The sequence below is a fragment of the Sceloporus occidentalis genome, unplaced genomic scaffold, assembly GCF_023333645.1.
Source record: "Sceloporus occidentalis isolate IW3139 unplaced genomic scaffold, rSceOcc1.0.p SCAF_281, whole genome shotgun sequence".
Taxonomy (NCBI): domain Eukaryota; kingdom Metazoa; phylum Chordata; class Lepidosauria; order Squamata; family Phrynosomatidae; genus Sceloporus; species Sceloporus occidentalis.
In genome coordinates this window covers 73,014-95,955 of record NW_028317261.1, presented here as the reverse complement: position 1 = coordinate 95,955, position 22,942 = coordinate 73,014, and the positions used below count along the sequence as shown (strand labels likewise).

The window sequence follows — 22,942 nt, the reverse complement described above, 5'->3', positions numbered from 1 at the left end:
AAAGACTGAGAGCCCTTTCATACTATATTATCATGTCGCTATGGTTCCACTAGAATTGTAGAATCATAGAGTTGGAATAGACCACAAGCGCCATCCAGTTCAACCCCCTTCTGCCATACAGGAATACACATTCAAATCACCCCCATGAGATGGCCACCCAGCCTCTCTTTAAAGACCTCCAAAGAAGAGGACTCCATCAAACTCTAAGGGAGTATATTCCACTGTCAAAGAGCTCTTACTGTCACAAAGTTCCTGCTAATGTTTAGGTGGAACCTCTTTCCCTGTGTCTTGCATCCATTGTGGTGTCTTTTTCTCTGTAGCTGAAAAAAAGCAAGGCTGCTCCTTGCACAACATGACACCCTTTCAACTATTTAAACATAGATATCATATCCACTCTTTATCTTCTTTTCTCCAGGCTAAACATAACCAGCTCTCTAAGCTGCTCCTAATAGAGCCTGATGTTTTCTAGACCCTTCACCACTTTGGTTGCCCTCCTTTGGACATGCTCCAATTTGTCAACATCCTTTTTGAATTTTGGGGCCTAGAACTGGACACAGGATTATTCCAAGTGAGGTCTGACCAAAGCAGAACAGAGTGGCACTATTACTTCCCTTGATCTAGAAACTATTCTTGTACAGTGGAACCTCGCCATACGCGGGGGATCCGTTCCGGATCCCGCCGCGTATGGCAATTTCCGCCTATGCTCAAGCCCCATTGTAAACAATGGGGCTCGTGCACGGCGGTACGGAGGTGCGCGGGGCGCAACGGGCATGCGCACCCATTCAACTGAATGGGACGCGCCGCCCCTTGCGCCCTGCGCGTGCGCTGCGGCTTGAGCACATATGCTCAAGGCCGTGTATGGCACGCCCGCCTATGGCGAGGTTCCACTGTATTGATGCAGCCTAGAATCACATGGGCCTTTTTAGCTGCCGCATCACACTGTTGTCCCATGTTCAACTTGCAGTCTACTAGGAGTCATAGATCCCTTTCAAGCCTAGTTTAATTGTGATAGCAACATCCTGTAGAATATTTGAATCTGTATTTCAGTGAGGCACTATTGCTCTCCAGTTTCTAAGGATTCTAAAAACTCCATCCTAAACTGCCAATTCTAGGATTTTGTGGGAAGGAAGCATGGAGATTAATGCTTTTCTCACCCAAATGGTATTCAGCACATCCCTGAGCAACTTTCCTACCTTTTTTTGACCCCTCTTCCATCCTTTTAATGCTCTGTAGAGTCTTCCTGGGGGAAAGACCTCCTTGGGCCTGCAATGGCTCAGAGAGGGCCCAGTAGTGGCAAAATGGCCTCCACTTCCCCAAATGGATTCTGTGGGATGTTGAAGGGCAAAATATTATTTCATTGCCCCTAGGCAATACAATGTGGGGTTGCCCCTGAGATCTCCTCCAAACCCCATCAGTAGTCCATGCCTGTCTTATATATGTTTTAAGGCTGTTTTAAGGCTGCTCCCTGGCACTTGACCCTCACCAAAATTGGAGTCCATGTCCCAGCCCCCTTACTCTGCCTTTGCCAATGAGTTATTGGAATGTGACTCCAACTTACTTTAATATCAATTAGGGAGGAGTAAACATAGGGCTAAATCTTGGGCTAACACTTTCCTCTGTTAACTCTGATATTCAGTATTATCTGTCATTATCCTTCTTTACAGAAGAACTTGTCAGTCATGGGAGAGTCCACACACCAGAAAAGCCATACAAATGCCAGCATTGTGGGAACTGTTTTTCTTTTAAGTCGAACCTACTGACACACCAAAGAATCTACAAAGGAGAGAAGCCATACAAATGCCTGCATTGTGGGAACTGTTTTTCTCAGCACTCAAACCTACTGACACACCAGAGAATCCACACAGGAGAGAAGCCATACAAATGCCTGCATTGTGGGAACTGTTTTTCTCAGCACTCAAACCTACTGACACACCAGAGAATCCACACAGGAGAGAAGCCATACAAATGCCAGCATTGTGGTAAAGGTTTTTCTCAGAAGGCACACCTAGTGATACATCAGAGAGTCCATACAGGAGAGAAGACATACAAATGCCAGCATTGTGGGAAAGGTTTTTCTCAGAAGGCACACCTAGTGATACATCAGAGAGTCCATACAGGAGAGAAGACATACAAATGCCAGCATTGTGGGAAATGTTTTTCTTTTAAGTCGAACCTAGTGAGACACCAGAGAATCCACACAGGAGAGAAGCCATACAAATGCCAGCATTGTGGGAAATGTTTTTCTCTGCAGTCACACCTAGTGATACACAAGAGAATCCACACAGGAGAGAAGCCATACAAATGCCAGCATTGTGGGAAATGTTTTTCTTTTAAGTCGAACCTAGTGAGACACCAGAGAATCCACACAGGAGAGAAGCCATACAAATGCCAGCATTGTGGGAAAGGTTTTTCTTGGAGGTCAGGCCTATTCGATCACCAGAGAGGCCACACAGGAGAGAAGCCACACAAACCCAAGCAGTGAACAAACAATATTTTTGTAAATAAGAAATACAAAAATATTTCTTCAATCCAGCGGTGCTAAAAGGCCCTTATGATTTTATATCTACAAGTTTTCTGTCCATACGCCTGTGTATGTTTTAAAGTTATGTTTTGTTAACTTTAGTTTTTAATTGCTACTAGTAAAGATAATTGCTTTGGGTTATAAAATTGGCAGGGGATTGTGGGTCGTGGTTTAGGTTAGTTAGATGGGGGGCTGGGATTTGTTGCAGCTAGCTAGAATACCAATGATAGCATTCAAAATTTGTGGGATGTTGGCCGACAAAAGTTGGGGACCAGTAGTAACACAAAGGGAGCAAGCTTCTTCGAATGTCTGGGGCAGGGAGAGATTGTGCGTGTGAGAAGGATGGCAAAGTGGGGCTGGTAAATAGTGGAGGATAGATGGTGGGAATTGTAGGTGGGGGCTAGGTTTGGTAGAAGGTTGAGTTTTAGGTTTAGGGTTTTCAATATATTCTTTGGCTTGGGGACGGCACTTCTGGCTTAAAAAGTGAATTTCTGACTATGTGTTTTCAATAAAGTTCTTTGCTATTTCAACACACTGGACTTGTGAATTTGCACAAAACTGACCCGTTCTTCTGTCTTCAGTCGTCAGCTCCATTCCCAACCATAAGAACAGAGGAGGCAAACACACATACATCTATATATATCTATATATATCTATATACCTACAGTATACACAGAGAGACTATTTCCAAAGCAGAACCTTTCTTTCCTGCCTTTCCTGGGCTCCATTGCGGCCTCTTCAAAATCTCTTCGAAGGAAGGAAGGAAGGAAGGAAGGAAGGAAGGAAGGAAGGAAGGAAGGAAGGAGGGGCTGCTGAACCCCTGGCTCATTCCCTTCCCTCAAAAGCCGACAGTGGAATAAACAGCAGCATCAGGAATTATTTGATAAATAAGCAAGGCCTTTTTAGCTGCCGTATCACACTGTCGACTCATGTTCAATTTGTTGTCTACTTGGAATCCTAGATCTGACCTGACTTGTATTGTAAAATTCATTGCATGGCTCTCACTAAAGACAAAGGTCTGTGTCCCATTGTATCCAGCCTCCTTAGTGGCTTCCATTCTAGTGGGACAGTGAATCCATTTTGGTTTTAATCATGACTGTCCAAGGCATTGAATTTATTGGGGGGAAGAGCGTTCAGTAAAAAGTTTGCGGTGGATTTACTGTTCCCCTGCCCTGACCTCTGTGACTCTCTGCAAGACAGCCAGATGCGAACATGCTGCCCAACTCTAAAACACATGGAAAGTGCATGAGGCTTCTTCTGTACCTTTTCAGTTAGCTCCAGGTCGTCCTCTGATTCTATGAGATCCATGTTCCTGTAGCCATGGCAGTAAGATCCCAGCGGCAAATGTGAGTCATCCTCCAATCCGCATTCAACATCCAAATGGACTGCTTTGACTCCGTAGGTCAGAGAAAACCTGTCCATTTGAACAAAGAGTAGAAAGATGAGCTGGTGCCCCTTTTCCATATTGCGGCTTTTCTCCTAAGGCCAAGAACCTCTTGCATAAAAGTGTCCCAGACTCACTTGGCTCCCTTCCTCTGGGTCAGAAAGAATTGTCTGGTTCACGATCGCCGTCTCTTCTTCATTTCTCATGATGCCTTTGTCATTCATCTTAAGGCCAGAAAATTTTGTGGAGGGACCTTTCTCCTTTTGTCTGGGGAACTGTATAAGAACAGTCTAACAAATAAATACAATTCTACCTGAGCAAATTAAGTGAAACTCAGGAGAATCATCATAGGATATAACAGGCAGAACTCTCTTCATCATGTTTAACAGGTTCGCTAGTGGTCAAGTTGAAGGCAGTTCTTCATTTGTCTGTGTTCAAAGGAGGTTTGTCATAGGCCACCTCCACCATAAAACTGTGGATGAAAAAGCCCACCAGCCTATATGCCTAGAAAAGAAATTGAGGGCACCTTCCTGGTAGGATTTTTCTCCTTCTCTCTTCTTGCTTGATCTTGGGGTCATTTAGTGGAGATGGGAAATTCACGACAGACAACTGCAAAACAAAAACCGCATTTCACACAGTTCATGTAAACTTTGTCAGACTTTGACTTCCATAATATTGGAGCATTGAATTTCCTCCAGGTTTTCATCCATGGGGCTGGAGCCCATTTCCAAAATAGAGTCAGCAGCAGAGAGAGCTCAGACTGAAAGACAGAGCAGATTCACCAACCCACTAACATGGAAGTCTCCATTCACTACAGTCTATGTGATATAACTCCAAGCCATTGTCCTCCAATGTCCTCTTTCCCTCCCAGTTAACATTTGAAGATTATCCCTTGCAGATCTTGGAGAACGAACTTGCAACCGAAGGAATAGCAGCATCCTTATTTTACTAGTATGTGTTCTTTTTTAAACAACACTTTTGTTCATTCTTTATTTTGTATCCTAAGCCACCTTGAGACCAATCCATGGGAGAAAGGTGGGATGAAATGTAATAAATAACACAACCATACAGTTCAAAGAACGTACAATAGGAATGAATGAATAAGAAGGATGCTTTCAGGTGAGATCAACCAGTCCAACTTGTGATGCCTTCACAAAGCAGGAGTAGGTTCCACTGTAAGAAAGACAGTACTCAAAACACTAACATAAAATAGGAAACAGGCAAACTAACCCAGAGAAATGCTCTTCTCCTGAGGTCTCTCCTCCTTCTCTCAGCCTCAACTGACTCAACTCCCACCTTGGACAAGATTCCCAGTTCTTTCCAGGGAAACCAACCAAAGAAACACATTCTCCTTGGTTCCATCTGACCACTTCTCCATGAGTCCAATTACATGGGTTACATTTCTCTTAATAGGATGATTTCAACTACTTTTTAACATTTCACAGTCAGCTCTCAGTATCCACAGATTCTGCATCTCAATCTATCCCCAAAAAGCCAACCTTGATTTTGCCATTTTGTGAAAGGTGCATCATACTACAACCCCATTGTTTGTAATAGGACTTGAACATCCACAGATTTTGGTTACTAAGTGGGGTCCTGGAACCAAACCTCAGCAGATACTGAGGTCAAACTGTAAATAATGTTCAAATTCTTTTTATTTTCAGAATAAACAACCATATAATCAATAAAATTACGATTCAAACATACATCACACTTATTCTTTTTTTGTTCTTATTATTAGCATCTACTTCTTCCATCCACATCTTTCTCCTTCCTACCTCCTCTATTCTTTAAACCGCATGTCATCCTACCTTCCTACTACCTTCTTTCTCATTCTTTCCACCTTTCTCCTCCTTTCTCTCTCTCTCCTTCATACTTGTACCACTCTTTCTCATCATTCCACTCTACCCAACTGTAACCTCTACCTTATACACTTACACATACCTTCAACTACATACATAACTCTCTTTTTACCACATCTATCTTCTTTCTCACTTTCTTTCTCACTTCTAGAAGAATAGGAAAGAAGATCTCATTTCAGCTTCCTCACTTCTAATTTATTCTATACTTTACCATGTATCATAACTTTCCTTTCTTTCTCTATTTCATATTTACTTTACTACTACACTTCTATCTTGTTACTCAATTTACATTCTTCTACTCTATCCAAAGTTCACTTAATACACAGAAAAGAATCTACAATGTCATCTCCTTCTATCTCCTTTGAAGGCTGCTGACTGATGCATTTCTGCATCATTATATAAAACAGTGATGACTCCACTCCACTCCTATGCCCTCTAACTCTGGGTGAATATGATGATGATGATGATGATGATGATGATGATGATGATGATATATTGAGATCCCGCCTTTTCCCGAAGGAATGAAGGTGGGTTACAAGAAAAAGTAATAAAATACAATATATATTTAAAATAATAGCCAAACCCTAACCCTCCCTCCTGCACCCCAGTCCCAATTATAGAAGTAAATTATGGGCCTGAACAGACAGGCCAAAATAAAGCTGCTTTGGGTCACTTTGGAGGAATGCTGTTCAGAGACACATGCATCTTAAGAGGCCAGAAGCTGCACCAAAGCTGCACTCCAGTCCTTAGGATTGTAGCATGGCTTTGTCATGGCTTCTGGCCTCTTCGGACACATGCATCATTTAAATAGCATACCTCCAAAGTGATCCAAAGGAGCTTTGTTTTGGCCTGTCTCTATGGGCTCTAAGTAAGATAAATTACAATACAGATAAGAGAAAGATAAAATGGTCTAACATTAGGGTGGAGAGGCTGAGGGGAGAACTTCTATCTATGCAGGGTAGCCGGGGTATCGATATCAATAACAGTGTCAGTGACAGTGAAAAGTCTAATCTGGAAAGGCCTGCTGAAAGAGATCCGCCTTAACAGCCTTTTTAAAGGCTTCTAAGGTGGTGATGTGATGGATCTCTTCCAGAAGGTCATTCCAAAGCCTAGGAGTGGCAGAAGAAAAGGTCCTCTGGGTTGTTGGAGCCAATCTAGTCTTCTTAGGCTTTAGGAGACTTTTTCCAGTGCAGGGAGGATTGTGTGGAAGAAGGCAATCCTGCAAGTAGTCTGGACCCAAGCCATGTAGGGCTTTAAGGTTACAACCAACACCTTGTATCTTGCAAGTGGAGGGATTTAAGAGCCTCCCTTTGATTCTCTTGGATCCATCTCCAAAATCTCAGGGCCCCACAGAGACTCCCAAGAGAGGAGAGGAGGCCTGGCAGCCGGAGAAGAGGGGAGGGGGGCTTCCTTGCTTCCAGCCCCCAAAGCTGCCTCCCTACAGAAGACCCTCCAGACCCCCATCCTTGGCTCCAAAATGGGGGCTCTTACCCCTCAGCCATCCTTCTCACAGAGGAACCAAATTTGGGGGTCTCCCATCGCCATCTCAAGGCCCCCACCTTCCCTTTCCTGCCAAGGAAACCCAGAAGGAGCCCTTCTTCTTCCTAAGCAGCCAACGGTCAAAGCCACCAGCCTTCTAGAACCCTATTCAGGCTCCAAGCCAACCGCCAGCCTTTCCCAGAATTCCACACTCTCCCTCCTCCCAGCGGAGGAGACCGGGAGACAGATGAATGGGTGCAGACTCCAGGAAAAGGGAGTTTATTTTCTTAAACTTGTAATTTCAGTTGTGTCCCTTTATGAGGGAGAATGGGATATTATTATTATTATTATTATTATTATTATTATTATTATCATCAACAATTATGATAATTAGTGTCTTGTTCCCAAAACCACAGAGCCTTGTGAAATCTCAAAGACTGTGTTTATCACACGGAGGATTTTGCAGCTCTTTGCAGCTCAGATCCGAAGCCACTGTGGGTCCAACGATGCGAATCCACGCGACAACGTTTTGTGTTATCACAGGCGATTCCTTTCTTCTTCTTTTTAAATAAAGTTTATTGAGTTTAAAGTAAAACATACATACATACATCTTTCTAAAAAGAACCAACAGTTACATTGACAAGGTATATGAGGTATCAATATTTGTATGCAGCCTTTTATACTCAGAGGTTGAACAGTCAGTTCTTTGGCTTCTCCCATCTCATACCTTCTTCAGATCAGCTCCTCGCTCCTTTTATCTTTCTTATCTCACTCATCCAACTAATCCCACTTTCCATGTCTCTTCCTCCTCGTTCATACATACTCTAACCTTCTTTGCCCAATTTTATCATTGATTCCTTGATTATTTCTTGCTCTGAGTCCCAGCTTAGCAACACCTTTTCTATTTTACCCATCAGACCTTTTTGATAGCCTTTGATCAATAAAAGCTTTTCTAGCTCTGAACTATAGTCTTTTTTCTCCCATCATTTTAGGTCTTGCTGCGTTTTGGAGTAAATTTGTTGATATTCAAACCAATTCAGATTAAAACCTTGTAAATTTAAACCTTTTTGTGTTTTAATTTCTATTTCTTCACCCTTAAACTTTAAGAGATCATCATAAATAATCCAATTCCCTTCTCTCTCCATTTTCGTTCTGCAAATGGCTTCTAAGGCGAGGCCCATTTTGGGAATCCCATAACTATCCCATAACCTTTATACTTGTTCCAAATCTTAAACAACGCATCTCTAATACAAGGATTGTTAATCGAGGGATCTGCTTTTTCTTTGTCATATAAGAGAAAAGCATGCCTTCCAAATATAAGGCCTTCGCCTTCCAATTCTCATGATTCTTTATCCTGCAAATTAATCCAATTTTTAATTAGCCTCATCATATAATTTAATATTTGCAACCATTAACCTTCCTCTTTCCTTTGCGTCTTGTAAGACCTTTAGTTTTGCTCTAGGATTTTCCCTCCCAAATGAAGTCTGTTAAATCCCTTTACCAATTCTTAAGCATTTTCTCTGGGATTATAATAGGGAGAGTTTGAAATAAAAAGAGGATTTTAGGTAATATCTGCATTTTAATGGCAGCTATCTTATCTAAGAAGATAAGTGCAGTTTATTCCAAGTATTAATTTCATTTTAATTCTTTTTCCACAGAGAGCCATAGTTATTCCCGAAGAGTTCATTTCTTTCATTTGAAATAATTAATCCTAAATATCTAATCTCCCCTTTAACTTCAATTCCATTGAATCCGGTTACTTTGGACATTTGTTCTTTATTCATATTTGTTGTTAAAATCGTGGATTTTTGGTAAATTCACTCTGAAGCCACTAAAGTCTCCAATGTTTTTAAGAGCCTTGATAAGCTTATCTGCATTATCTAAGGGCTCCTCTAGATCTATAAACAAATCATCCGCATAGGCTTTTATTTCATATGTATGTGTTTTAATTGTTACTCCCTTCAAATCAATATCCAGTTTTACCTTCCTAATTAAAATCTCAATCACAACTAAGAAGAGAAGGGGAGATAAGGGGCATCCTTGACGCGTTCCCTTTTTAATTGGAAAGGAGGGGGTTTTCTCTCCGTTTCTTAAAATATTAGCCTTTTGATCCGAATACAATCTCTCTATCCGTCTATGAAAATCATCTCCTATATTCATCGCCTCTAATATTTTAAAGATTGTGTTCCAATTTACAGAATCGGATGCTTTTTGTAGGTCTAAAAGAAATAAACCTGGCTGCTTGCCATTATGTCTATGATAGTCCTCCAAAATATTCAAGGCATGCCGTGTGTCCTCTTTTAGTTGTCTTCCAGGGAGAAAACCTTTCTGATCCACATCAATGATTTTACTTAAGATCTTTTTAAATCTTTTAGCCAAAATTGCTGTGTATATTTTGTAGTCGGACTTTAATAACGAGAGAGGCCTATAATTAGCGGGGTCATCATCTGCTTTGCTTTCTTTCAAGATTAAGGTAACATTTGCTTCTTTCCATGTATCTGGTATTTTGCCAGTAAGAGCTTCTTTGGAAACTTGGTATAAGGGGTGGCATAACTCTTCTTTAAATGCTTTATACAAATCTAAGGGAAAGCCATCCGGGGTTTTATGGGCTTTCCCTTCCTCTATTGCTTCCAAAATTTCATCAATAGTTATATCTGGCTCTAAGAAATTTCTTTGTCCTTCGTCTAGTTTCACTCTTTCTTCTATGTTACGCCAATCGAGTAAGTTTTCCAACCTGAGATTTTCACTTCCATATAAGGTTTTGCAGTATTCAAAGAAGGTCTGTTTAATATCCTCTTGTCTTGATAATATTTCCCCATCTTTCTTGATTTTTAAGATTTGGTTTCTATTTCTCTTCTCTTTTAATTTAAGGGCTAACCATCTCTCTACCTTCTTGGCATGATCAAAATAGTCTAATTAGGGGCTCCTTCCGTGGGGCTTCCGCAGTGATTCCAAAGTGACCCCTCAATTTGGCGAAATAAGTAAGAAGCGAATGGACAGAAATCCCTGATAACAGGCACTCTTGGCCGTCGCATCTATCTGAGCTGACATCTGGAGCAAAGGAACCAGGAGCACCCCCAAACTGCAAACATAGTCTTTTAGGGGAACTGTGACCCCGTCCAGGAGTGGTAGACAAACCTCCATACCTGGGTTAGAGGCTCCAACAAGTACTTCTGTCTTAACTGGATTCACTTTCAATCTGATTTCCTCATCTTGCCCATTACTCCCGCAAGACATTCATTCAGAGGGGGGATTCCTTCGTTAGTTGACGCTGAAGTCTGCGGCATGGAGAGATATTGGATGTCATAAGTGTACTGATAAAAACCCATCCAATACCTCCGGATGATCTCTCCGGATGGTTTCATGTAGCTGTTAAATAGCATTCAGGACAGGATGATGCGACGAAGGATGCCAAATTTAAGATCCGTTTTGGAGGAGCAACTGTCCCCAAGCATCACCATCTGGAATCTGCTTCTGAGATAGGACCAAAACCACCGCAACGCAGTGCCCCCGATCCCCAATTCCCTCAGGCTTTCCAGAAGGATACCATGGTTGATGGTATCGAAAGCCACTGAGAGGTCCAAAAGCACTGACAGGGTCATACTTCCCCTGTCGATGCTCAAGCAGAGATCATCTAAGGAGACTTGACTCTGTATCCCGTCCTGAAGCCAATTTGAAAAGGGTCTAGATAGTCTGTTTCATCCAAGACCACTTGGACTTGAAGAGCAACTGCCCTCTCAATCACCTTGCTTAGAAATGTAAGATGGGGGACCGGTCTGTAATTATTCATGTCCAAGGGATCTAGGGAGGGCTTTTTCAGAAGCAGCCGTACCACCGCTTCTTTTAAGCAAGATGGAAAATAGCCCTCCCTAAGAGATGCATCTATGATATAGCTCAGGTGAGTCCTAAGTGCATCTCCTCCTTGGAGGACCAGCCATGAAGGGCAAGGGTCGAGGGGGCAAGTTGTCTTCTTTACACATCTAAGGAGCTTGTCTATGTCCTCAGTACTCACAGATTCAATTTGATCCAGTATGATCTTATTCACAGAGTCACTGGACACCTCACCTATAGCCTCTGCAATAATGCTGGCATCCATGTCAGCTCTTATCTGAGAGATTTTACCTGTGAAATAGTCATTTAAAGCATCACAGTTATCTGTGGTAGGCTCTGATAATGGATTCTGGGGGGCAGATGCCTGGATAAGGTTCCAGATTCCCCCCCCCCCCCCCACTTAAGCCGTCCCTTTATGCTTCTCTTCCCTTGGCATTTTCACTCCTTTATTCCTTCCTTCTACTCCTTTTACCTACATCCTTTCAAGGGGGTCCAAGGCTTGTTCAGCATGTTGCCAAAACTGGGAGGAGGGTGTTCTTTTTGGGGTTGAGGGTCTCTCTGTTGGTCCTCCTCCTCAGGGTTGTTGTGAAGGGAAAGGTATGCATGTGTGGGGGATGCCTAATTTGGATCCTGTGGGCCTTTAAGCCTAGTTCCCAGGTTGCCAGGGAAGTGGCAGTCTCTCCTGATGGGGCTTTGGGGTCCCTCCATCTCCCTCCTCTTGGATCTGGCCTAGATTTTGGCTCTTTCCCCCCACCCAGACAGAGCCCCCTCCCCCCAGAGAAAACGTCTCTCCCCCACCCCCCATGTTGTTTCCAATGCTGTTGAACCCTATCCTGTGTGATGCTTTGTATTTGGCACAAAACCCTTCCCCAAATGAGTCATCAGAAGGGAGGGTCTCTTCTCTGCCCCACTTTCCAGGAGGGAGGGGGCTCCTCAAAGTCCTTTCTACCTTTGAATCCCCCTCCCCTCCATGGCCACACCTCTCTCCAAGGGTCCCCCCTTTCCTCTTTTCTCAAAATAACCCCCCAAGTACCTGGGCCCCAAGGAATCCCCAGAGGAGGGGGCAGGGAAGGGAGAGAAGGGAGAGGAGGTCTGGCAGGCTCCCTGCCTTTCTTTGCGGGGAGGAGATCAGGGTTTCCGTCCTTCTTACATCACCCTCCCCCAGAAGAGCCTCCAGCCATTCTGAATGAAGGAGGGCTCTCCCCACTTCCCTCCCTCAGAGCAGGCTGAGGGCGGCACATTCAGGGGCTGAGACTGTGCACATTTGCCACCAAAGGCCCCTCTTGAGCATGCGCAGGGATGGCAAAGCCCTAGCTGCTGCTGCTTATTCCATTGTCGGCATTTGGAAGAAGGGAAGGACTACACCCTTCCTTCCTTCCTTCCGGAATGGAGCCCAAGCTGCGGAGCTGGACTCAGGAGGGAAAGGCTGTGAAGACTCTGCTTTGTGCATACAGATCTGTCTCTCTGAGTCTGTGTTTGTGTGTGTGTGTTTGCCTCTGCCACTCATATAGCTGGGAATGGAGCTGAGGACTGAGAAGAGAAGAAAGGGTCAGTTTTGTGCAAATTCAGAACTTATATGCATCAATGAGTCCATTGTGTTGAAATAACAAAGAACTTTATTAAGAACACAATGGCGGGATACAGACCACCCAAAAAGGGTGTTCTCCCGCCAACCTGGTTTGCTCCGCAAGGGAGCCAAAGTGAACAAACCACCTGGCTCCAACGTGGAACAAAAAGAACCAAGAAAAAGCAGGTTCTTCTTGTGGCACCTTTGTGATGCCACAAGGCGCCAATGGTGCACTTGCCATGTCACAAAGGCACCGGGAAGTGCATACGCTACGCATCTGTCACGTCAAAATGGCAGCACCCGTGTGTACAGGGCACCGCCATTTTGACGCCCCCATCATATGCTAGGAGTGAGGCCAGTATGGATGCTACGTTCTCGGCCAACCCCTTGCACGTGACGGGGGTTGCGCAAAGGCCCATTTAAATCAGGCCAGAGTCAGAAATTCAGCATTTAAGTCAGAACTGCCCACCCCAAGCCAAATAATACATTAAAACCCCAAAGCCTAAAACTCCACCCTCTTTCAAGCCTAGCCCCCACGTCCAATTCCCACAGTCAATGGCCCACAGGTAACAAGGCTAACTTTGTCATTCCCAGAAACTGGTCCCCTTTCTGTTAATACCTTCCCCCCAACTTTCTTCAGCCACCATTCCACACATTCCAAAGGCTATCAGTCAAATAACTATTCTAGCCAGCTGCAACAAATCCCACCCTCTATCTAGCTAACCCACTCCACAACCCATAATCCCCAGTCACATTTATAAATTAAAGCAATGATCTACACTAATAGCAATTAAAAGCTAAAATTAAGAAAATATAACTTTAAAACATAAAGACATATGGACAGACAAACCTAACACACAAATCACAAGGGCATTTTCTTATCACCACAGGAATAAAAATATATTCTTTGTATTCCTTCTTCACAAAAATAATGTTAGTTCATTTCTGGGATTTTTGTGGCTTCTCTCCTGTGTGGCCCTTCTGATGTCTTACTAGGCTTGACTTCTGAGAAAAACATTTCCCACAATGCTGGCATTTGTATGGCTTCTCTCCTGTGTGGATTCTCTGATGTAACACAAGGTATGACTTTGAAGAAAAACATTTCCCACAATGCTGGCACTTGTATGGCTTCTCTCCGGTGTGGACTCTCTGATGTTTCACTAGGTGTGCCTTCTGAGAAAAACTTTTCCCACAATAATGGCATTTGTATGGCTTCGCTCCTGTGTGGACTCTCTGATGTATCACTAGGTTTGACTGCCAAGAAAAACTTTTCCCACAATGATGGCATTTGTATGGCTTCGCTCCTGTGTGGACTCTCTCATGTATCACTAGGTGTGACTGCCGAGAAAAACTTTTCCCACAGTGACAGCATTTGTATGGCTTCTCTCCGGTGTGGAATCTCTGATGTCTCACTAGGTGTGACTGCCGAGAAAAACATTTCCCACAATGCTGGCATTTGTATGGCTTCGCTCCTGTGTGGACTCTCTCATGTATCACTAGGTATGACTTTGAAGAAAAACCTTTCCCACAATGATGGCATTTGTATGGCTTCGCTCCTGTGTGGACTCTCTGATGTATCACTAGGTGTGACTGCCGAGAAAAACTTTTCCCACAATGACGGCATTTGTATGGCATCTCTCCGGTGTGGACTCCTTGATGTCTCACTAGGTGTGACTGCCGAGAAAAACATTTCCCACAATGCTGGCATTTGTATGGCTTCGCTGCTGTGTGAACTCTCTGATGTTTCACTAGGTGTGCCTTCTGAGAAATACATTTCCCACAATGCTGGCATTTGTAAGACTTCTCTCCTGTGTGGACTCTCAGATGCTTGACAAGGACTGACTTGTAAGCAAAATGTTTTCCACAGTGCTGGCATTTATGTGACTTCTTTCTTGTGTGGATTCTCTCAAGACTGACAAGTTCTTCTGTAAACAATGACAATGACAGAGAAGACTGAATCTCAGCATTAAGAGAGGAAGGTGTTACCCCAAGATTTAGCCCCATGTTCACCCCTCCCTATGTGAGAGTAAATTAATTTGAGCGCGTTACACACATGCTGAAAGTACGCGCTCCGCACGTACTAGGGTTAGTAAGGGGCGTACTAGGGTTAGAAACCTAGTACGCACGGAGCGTGTACAAAATGGCGGTGCCCTTCCACACGGGCGCCGCCATTTTGATGTCGTAGACGCATAGCGTCCAGACATTGCACGGTGGAAGTGACACCGCGAGTGCACAACTAGCATCTCGCAGCGCCACTTCCGGGGTGCAGAAAGAAGCGCCATTTTCGGGCTTCTTTTTTGCTGCGTCCAGGTTTGGCCGCTGCTGTTCCTGGACGCAGCAACCGGCAGTGCCGGCAAACCACCGCTTTCATGTGGTCTCTAACGTGCCATAGTTGGTGTGAGTGACCCAAGCATAACCCTGTTCTGGATGCCCCCAAATCCATATAATAATTGTATCCTTACTCCTAGGAGCTAGCAAAGAAGAGATTGTAGGTGAACTGCCATAAGGAAATCAGTGGAAGAAGATAGTGAGACACTTGAAAAATATTCCAATAAATATATGTAAATATACTTTGAATGAAAAGTGGCATCATTTCCTGTGAGACTGCCACAGAGTGTTGAGTCAGAGCACATGGCATGATGCAAGCTAACTGCAGAGGATGCTTCATGCTGTGTGTCACCAGAAGATGACTCACAACCAATACAGTATACAGCTCACATGCTGATTGATGTGGGTTGGAGTTGCGTGTACAAGATATTGTGAAGTTGATGAAAGTCAGGGAGGAGAGCTGGTACATATTTGTTTTCTATTGCAACTCAAGCTAAAGAACCTCCAAGGACTTGGAGGAAATCAACTGTGTCTGTGAGTTATTTTTAAGTGTGGAAAGTGGTTAGTGCATTGCCAATACCTATATCTGGAGATTTGCTTCTGTTCTGGCTGTGTTATTATTGAGCTCTGGGAGTGTCGCCTTCAGACTGTGCTATACATTGGCTTTGAATGGGCCCAGAATTCAGAGCCAAGAAGGACCTAAGAGCCGGTGTGATAATCCTTTTTGGCTGAAGTATTTCCACCAAGCACCCATTTCATTTAATTCAGTTTCAGACAATTCTTTTCCCACCCAGGAAACATCCTAAAGCAATTTACACATTTTTGAATGCTCGGTTTCTGCCCCCAAGCAACAATTTCAGTATAAATATCATCCCCAACTGGCTGTTCTTCAGCGTCAGTCCAGTTGCAGACTTACACTCCGTTGGTTTACATTGCTAAACACCTCACTACACTCACCAGCCTCATTTGCTATAGCAGTTACTGACTTCTCTCCCCATTCTGGACCCTCAGCAATTGGAATCAAGATCCATCTAGGTAACGTATTACCATTAGCAAAGCCTTACACAATTACCACTCCCACCTTTGTTACCTAGTTCTTGCATGTGGTGCGTGAACACCTATATGTGTATATGTGTGTGTGCGTGCATATATTTTGCTTTCCCCCTAAATAAAACACAAAAACCTATCTGAAATGCCTCTGGAGTTCTGTGTGCTTCTGGGCCTGGTATAGTTGGGATGAATCCCGAGGTCACTGTTGCCTCAATCTCTCCTTTGAGCTAAGTATGAAATTCCCCTAAAAGCATAGCACTTGTGGGTCTTCTCCCCAGACTCCAGCATTTCGAGTGACAAAGGGCCTCTGGAATCAACCACGGAGCTAAGAAAGCTCAGGTTGGAAAAGAAACATTAGAGAAAAAGGAGTTTTTTTGTCACCCTTTCCTCTCTTCATAGACATTGCTCATAATTGCTAAATGGAACCCTTAATATGTATGAAAACAAGGGCCTGATTTCGAGTTCAGTTCTTAAGTTTAGTGCTCTACATGGGGCTACCTTTGTACCAAGTTCGGAAGCTTTAGTTAGTTGAAAACGCGGCAGCCAGATTGGTCACCTGAACATCTAGGTCAGACCATATAACACCAGTATCCCTACATTGGCTGCCAATTAGCTTCCGGGCGCAATACCAAGCGTTGCTTATTACCTTTAAAGCCCTACATGGCTTGGGCCTGAGCTACTTGAGGGAAGGCCTCTCCCTACACCATCCGCCCCTCACTCTCAGAACATCTGGGAAGAATCTATTAGATTACCCAAAGGTCAGGCTAAGAACAACTTCTCACAGAGCATACACAGCCATGGCCCCCAAGTTATGGAGCAACTTGCCGGAGGAGATCCGTCTTAACACCACCTTGGATGCTTTCAAGAAAGGACTTAAGACGGATCCCTTCCGGCAGACTTACCCAATTGACCTCTTGTAAAGAACTTAAGGAAAAATTCCACTTCTGATCACAACTGTGCATTTTAAATGATGTTTTTATTTGTCCCAGTTTTAACCGTTTTGTTGTTTTACTGTGTGTCAATTAGATGCTATTGTTGTTTTGTGGCTATTTTATGAACAGACCTTACTGTCAGGAAGTTCCTTCTAATGTTGAAGTGGAATCTCTTTTACTGCAGTTTGCATCCATTGTTCTGTGTTCTAGTCTCTGGAGCAGCAGAAAACAAGCTTGACATTCCTTCAAATATTTAAACAGGGCTAACCTTCTCTTCTCCAGTCTAAACATCCCTAGTTACCTAAGTCGTTCCTCATAATTTCAAATCCTGCACCATTTTAGTCGCCCTCCTTTGGACATGCTCCAGTTTCTCCACATCCTTTTTGAATTGTGGTGCCCAGAACTGGACATAATATTCCAGGTGAGGCCTGACCAAAGCAGAATACCATGGCACTATTACTTCCCTTGATCCTGACACTATACTTCTATTGATGCAACCTAAATCGCATTGGCCTTGTTAGCTGCCGCATTACACTGTTGACTCATGTTCAACTTGTGGTTTACTTGGACTACTAGATCCCTTTCACACGTAGTTTCATTCAGCCAGGTGTCCCCCATCCTATATCTGTTATTTCATCTCCCTCTTAAGCCTGATCCCCTTCCCTTTCTCCCTCCGCTCTCCAACCTTCCTTCTTGCCCATCTGCACTGCTTCAGTATTTCACCTTCACCATCTCTTTCCTGCCTTTCTGTTTTTCACATTCGCTCTTTGTCTCTATCACAGACACACACCCATTTATGTGATGCATAAAAGGGACACTTTGAGGCTCATTTGTTGAGAAAGGCAGGATAATCCATATACAAATTACTCATTGGGAAAGGCAAAGCAAGGGGGCTGGGACCTGGACTTCTGTTTTGGTGAGGATCAAGCACCAGGGAGCAGTATTAAGACATCTCTAAGACAGGGATGGGCTACTGTTGGGGATTGGGGGCGTCACATTGGCCCCCTGGGGATCTCAGGGGAAACTGCACATTGTATTGCCTGAAAATAGGAATAAAGTTTTGTGCCTCAGTATCCCATTGCATCCCTTTGGGGAAGTGAAGCAGAATCTCAAAAGGCTGGAAGAGGGCCAAAAAAGGAAACATACTCAGAGATGTGCTACCATTTCAATGAGAAATGCATTACTGGTAATCTCCATGCTGTCTTCCTACAAAATCCTAGCATTGGTGAGATATCTGGGGGCGGAATTTAGTTTCAGAATTAAAAAGTCCTTTCCTTCCACCAAAAGGTTTATTGAGAAACTCAGGCAGAAGGGTCCATTAATAAGTCTAAGCTGTCTCTGAAGTGTCTAAACCTTTTCCCTCTGTCGTTAACTACCTTCACACTCCTTCCTTTTCCTCCCCTTCAGCCCCTAACCAGCCCGGCTGCCAAGGTACCTATGGCCTTCTTCTTCTACCGTTCACAGGCGCCTCTCCCCCCGGGGGCATGTCTGCCACCCAGAGTTCACAGACCAGGCAGTTAATAGCCTCCACAACTGCTTCCATTCCCCAAAGCCATTCTAGGCCCCAATATCCTTACCAACTACTTAAAACTACTAGCATTTAAACTACTAACAATCCCCCCTAAACCCCAATACCATTCTGGATGAACCACAGAACCTGCTTCTGACAATTGGCAGTTTATAATACAGTATTTGGAATCCTTATAAAGTGGAGAGCAATAGTGCCTCACTAAACTACAAATTCAAATATTCTACAGGATGTTGCTATCACAATTAAACTACGCTTCAAAGAGATCTAGGACTCCTAGTAGACCACTAGTTGAACTTGGACCAACAGTGTGATGCGGCAGCTAAAAAGGCCAATGTGATTCTAGGCTGCATCAATACAAGGATAGTTTCTAGATCAAGGGAAGTAATAGTGCTGCTCTATTCTGCTTTGGTCAGGCCTTACTTGGAATAATCCTGTGTCCAGTTCTGGCCTCCGAAATTCAAAAAGGATGTTGACAGGTTGGAACATGCCCAGAGGAGGGCAACCAAAATGGTGAAGGATCTGGAAACCATCAAGCCCTATGAGGAGCGGCTTAGAGAGCTGGGTATGTTTACCCTGGAGAAAAGAAAATTAACAGCGGATATGATATCCATGTTTAAATATTGGAAAGGGTCGTATTGAGGATGGAGCAAGCTTGCTTTTTGCTGCTACAGAGAAAAAGAGACACCACAATGGATGCAAACGACAGAGAAAGAGGTTCTACCTGACCATTAGGAGGAACTTTGGGACAGTAAGAGCTCTTCGACAGTGGAATATACTCCCTTAGAGTTTGGTGGAGTTCTCTTCTTTGGAGGTCTTGAACCACAGGCTGGATGATGCTTGGAATGTGTATTCCTGCATGGCAGAAGAGGGTTGAACCTGATGGCCCTTGTGGTCTATTCCAACTCTATGATTCTATAATGCTAGTGGATTCCGGTTCCTTACCCACAGAAGCCACATTCTCATAATTCTCCATCATTATATGATTGTACATCAGTCTCTGCTTCTTCGTTAACAGTTTCCATTCATCCTCGGTGAAATATACTGCCACATCCGCAAAGGTCACCTGCAACAGAAAATAGCCCTCATCCAGAGAGTGACCAAGCAAAAGGGGAGGAAAGCACATGATGCATCCAAATATTATTTGATCACTTTAGAATTCAGTCCAGGAAATAAACTTTAAATGCTGTCAGCGAGAAAAAAGCTACTGCCTTTGAGATCCAGTTTGTCTTGAATCTTTTCAATATAACCAACAATATAATTTAGGCCATGGCTGGGATATTGATGATGGATTAGGATACTGACTATCCCAACACATACAGTACATTTAGCCACCAAAGATTTATGGTGCATTTAGACATTTCTTGCCACATTTTGGAGGCAAATGTCATTTTTATAAAGCAGTTCTGGGGAGCACCTGGGCTTAAGGGTCACTGGGCCCACCCCCAATTTATATCCAGAGACATTCTCCCATAGCCCCCAACATTTCATTGATGGGAAAAACAAGACACATGTGGACAAGCAACCCAGAAGGCAGTGAAGATGGCCAAAGTTGTTTATGAGGAAGATCACACAAGCTAGGAAAGGCACAGCAGTTTGCTTTTGCATCAGCCTCCTGGGAAGGGCCATATCCAGTTTCCTTCTTTCCTCTCCTCTCCCCACTTTTGAGCTGATAGGCTGCAAACTCAATTGCACTCAGGAACTAAAGTGAGCTGAGAAAGGGGAAAGTGGGAGGAGGATAGACCAACTGGGACATTTTTAAAAGCCCCTGAATAAGTAGGGTGGATTAACCAGGACTGTCTCTGCCAAACTTGGACAGTATATTATTTGCTTCCTTTCATAAATTGGCCCAGAAGTGACACAGATGAAGCTAACAGGATAGTGACTCACCAAAGAGCTGTTGTACCTCGGCTTCCTATTTCTGTTGGAGCCCAACTCCCTCCGCTTGGCCTCTGTGTTGGCCATCAGGTGGGCAGGGGTCCTGGTGGCCCTGCACTTGGGTCACTTCCAGCAAGAGAGGCCCCAAAGCCGTGTCCAAAGAGGCTGAGATGAAGTTCCTGAGAAAAGGGACCAGGGTTAGGATTGGCTTGGCAAGAAACCCTGCAGCACTCAAAGACACAGAGAACAGCATCCTGCTCATGACATACACAGGTGGCATATGCCTCTTTTGGGCTGATGCAGAGGTGGATATCCCCTTCCTCCCTCTGCACCAAACAAAGCCCCCTGGACCTAGCATAGATTCACTACAGCTCCCCTACACAACAGATACTCCATGCCTTCTTAGAGTGGAGAGGGATTAGGGGATGGGGAATTGGAGAGGGTCCTAGTTATGTCCCTTTAGCTAGATGTGAAATGAGGGCATCATAAATAAATAAATCATCTGCTGAAACCTCCAGAGTCCCCCTGTGCTTTTCCCCATCATCAGCCCCTTTCCCAAGAAGGCTGCATCCGCACTATAGAAATAAGGCACTTTGACACCGGTTTAACCTCTCAGTGCTATGGAATCCTGGGATTTTACATTCTCTGCCAGAGAGCTCTCATGCCACAACAAACTACAAATCCCAGGATTCCACAAAATGGAGCCAGGAGAGTTAAAGTGGTTTCAAACTGGATTATTTCTTCAGTGCAGATACAGCCTGAGTCGGTTGTAAACGGGTAGAAGCACCCAAGTCTTGCTTCATTCTTGGTAATATGAGTTATTCTGGTCTGTCTCCTTCCTTCTTCCCTGAAAATCTCTCAATAAGGAAACTGGGGAGACTTTTAAAACCTCCCAAAGGAGCCACTTTTGGCCTTGTTTGGGGGATTAGCCTCCTCTTAGAAGCCAAAGCCCAATGTTTGTGAAGAAGAAGAATAAGGCTTATATTAAAACTATCCTCCCATTTCTGATCCCTTTTAAAACCCATCTTCCCCAGAAGGAGCAGAGCTTTGTAATAAGAAAGCCCTCTCAGAAAAGAGACACAAAGAGACACACTTATTTCCTTTTGGCCCAAGGAGCCTGGCCTCCTTCTGACTCTGGAGCCTCAGAGAGAAAGAGGAGCCTCTGTTCAACTGAGGCTCAGAGAAGGTTCTGGAACATTATTCCCCACAGTCACAAGCAAAACAAAATGGCCGCCAGAACACAAAATGGCCGCCTGAACACAAAATGGCCACCTCCACCTCAGCGCTTGGCAGTTGGAGGCCTCAGCACAGCAGTGAAGCCTACCACTTCCAGGCCTTGTCCCTCTGCTCCCTCTCTTTTCCTCTCCCTTCCTTCCTTCCCTCCTTGTCTTTATCTCTCTCCTTCCTCCTTGTCTCTCTCTCTGCTCCTCACTCTCTCTTCCGCGCAGAGAGCTAAATAGAGAGGCAGAAGGTCCTCCCCTTCTTCAGTCTGGCCAATGGGGACAGAGGAGCTGGAAGACCCCACCCCCTGCCCCACCCTCACAGGCTCCTCCTGCAGTTAATATGGAAGAAGGCAGGAGGGACTGAGGGACCCTGGAGCCCCAGCCACACGGACACTGGCCAAAGGCACACATCCCCAAAGCCTAAGACCCATGAAATGGCAGCCTATGCAGGGCAGGACCCTCCTCTCTCTGGCCCTGTGGATGCTGGGAGATCCAGTCCAGGAATACACTGCAAATCCCATTGGCAATAGAAAATGGGTCCCACAGGGATCTGCCCTGGGCCCAGTGCTATTCAACATCTTTATCAATGACTTGGATGACAGAAATGGGGGCATATCAAATTTGCAGATGACACCAAATTAAGAGAAGTAGCTAATACCCCAGAGGACAGGATCAAAATTCAAAATGGCCTTAATAGATCAGAAAGCTGGGCCAAAGGTAACAAAATGAAATTCAACACGGAGAAATGTAAGGTACTGCACTTAGGGTGGAAAAATGAAATGCAGAGATATAGGATGGGGGACACCTGGATGAATGAAACTATGTATGAAAAGGATCTAGGAGTCCAAGTAGACCACAAGTTGAAAATGAGTCAACAGTGTGATGAGGCAGCTAACAAGGCCAATGTGATTTTAGGCTGCATCAATAGAATATAGTGTCTAGATCAAGGGAAGTAATAGTGTGTCATGCCCAGCCTGGAGGATGGCTTGGAGGACTCAGAGGATGAGCTAGATCCCCTGGGACCTGAACCTGTAATGGAGGAGCCAGAGCCCCTGGGGCTTGAACCTGTAACGGAGGAGCCAGAGGCTGGCCCTAGTTCTGCTGGAGCAGAGTCTATGGCCCCTCCAGAGATTCAGCAGTCAAGTTTGCCTGGTGCCGAGGCTGTGGACACGGAGGAGGATCTGGGCAGTGTGCCTACCTTCAATGAGCGTCGAGCAGAAAGAGAGGGCCTTCGAAGATCTCGGAGGCTTTATCAGAAGCGTCTTCGTAATCAGACACAGCTGAAGGCCGGCTCCTTGCCTTCTTAAGCACCTAGAGCATGTGTGGTTCTTTGCCAGTGGATATCTGACTCTTTTAGAG

The 22,942-nt window shown here is 44.4% G+C and overlaps 1 protein-coding gene across 1 annotated transcript in view; it reads right to left on the bottom strand.

The window, feature by feature from the left end:
• LOC149275542 (uncharacterized) overlaps positions 1–15,015 on the bottom strand; it is a 65,054-nt gene extending 50,039 nt beyond the window's left edge. Inside the window, exons 1-3 of the mRNA XM_089504609.1 lie at positions 14,935–15,015; positions 13,967–14,405; positions 13,638–13,798 (exon numbers count right to left, since the gene is read on the bottom strand). Coding sequence (XP_089360735.1) covers positions 13,638–13,798; positions 13,967–14,405; positions 14,935–15,015 — 681 coding nt within the window. The remainder of the gene's footprint in view (positions 1–13,637; positions 13,799–13,966; positions 14,406–14,934) is intronic.
• Positions 15,016–22,942: the final 7,927 nt, after the last annotated feature.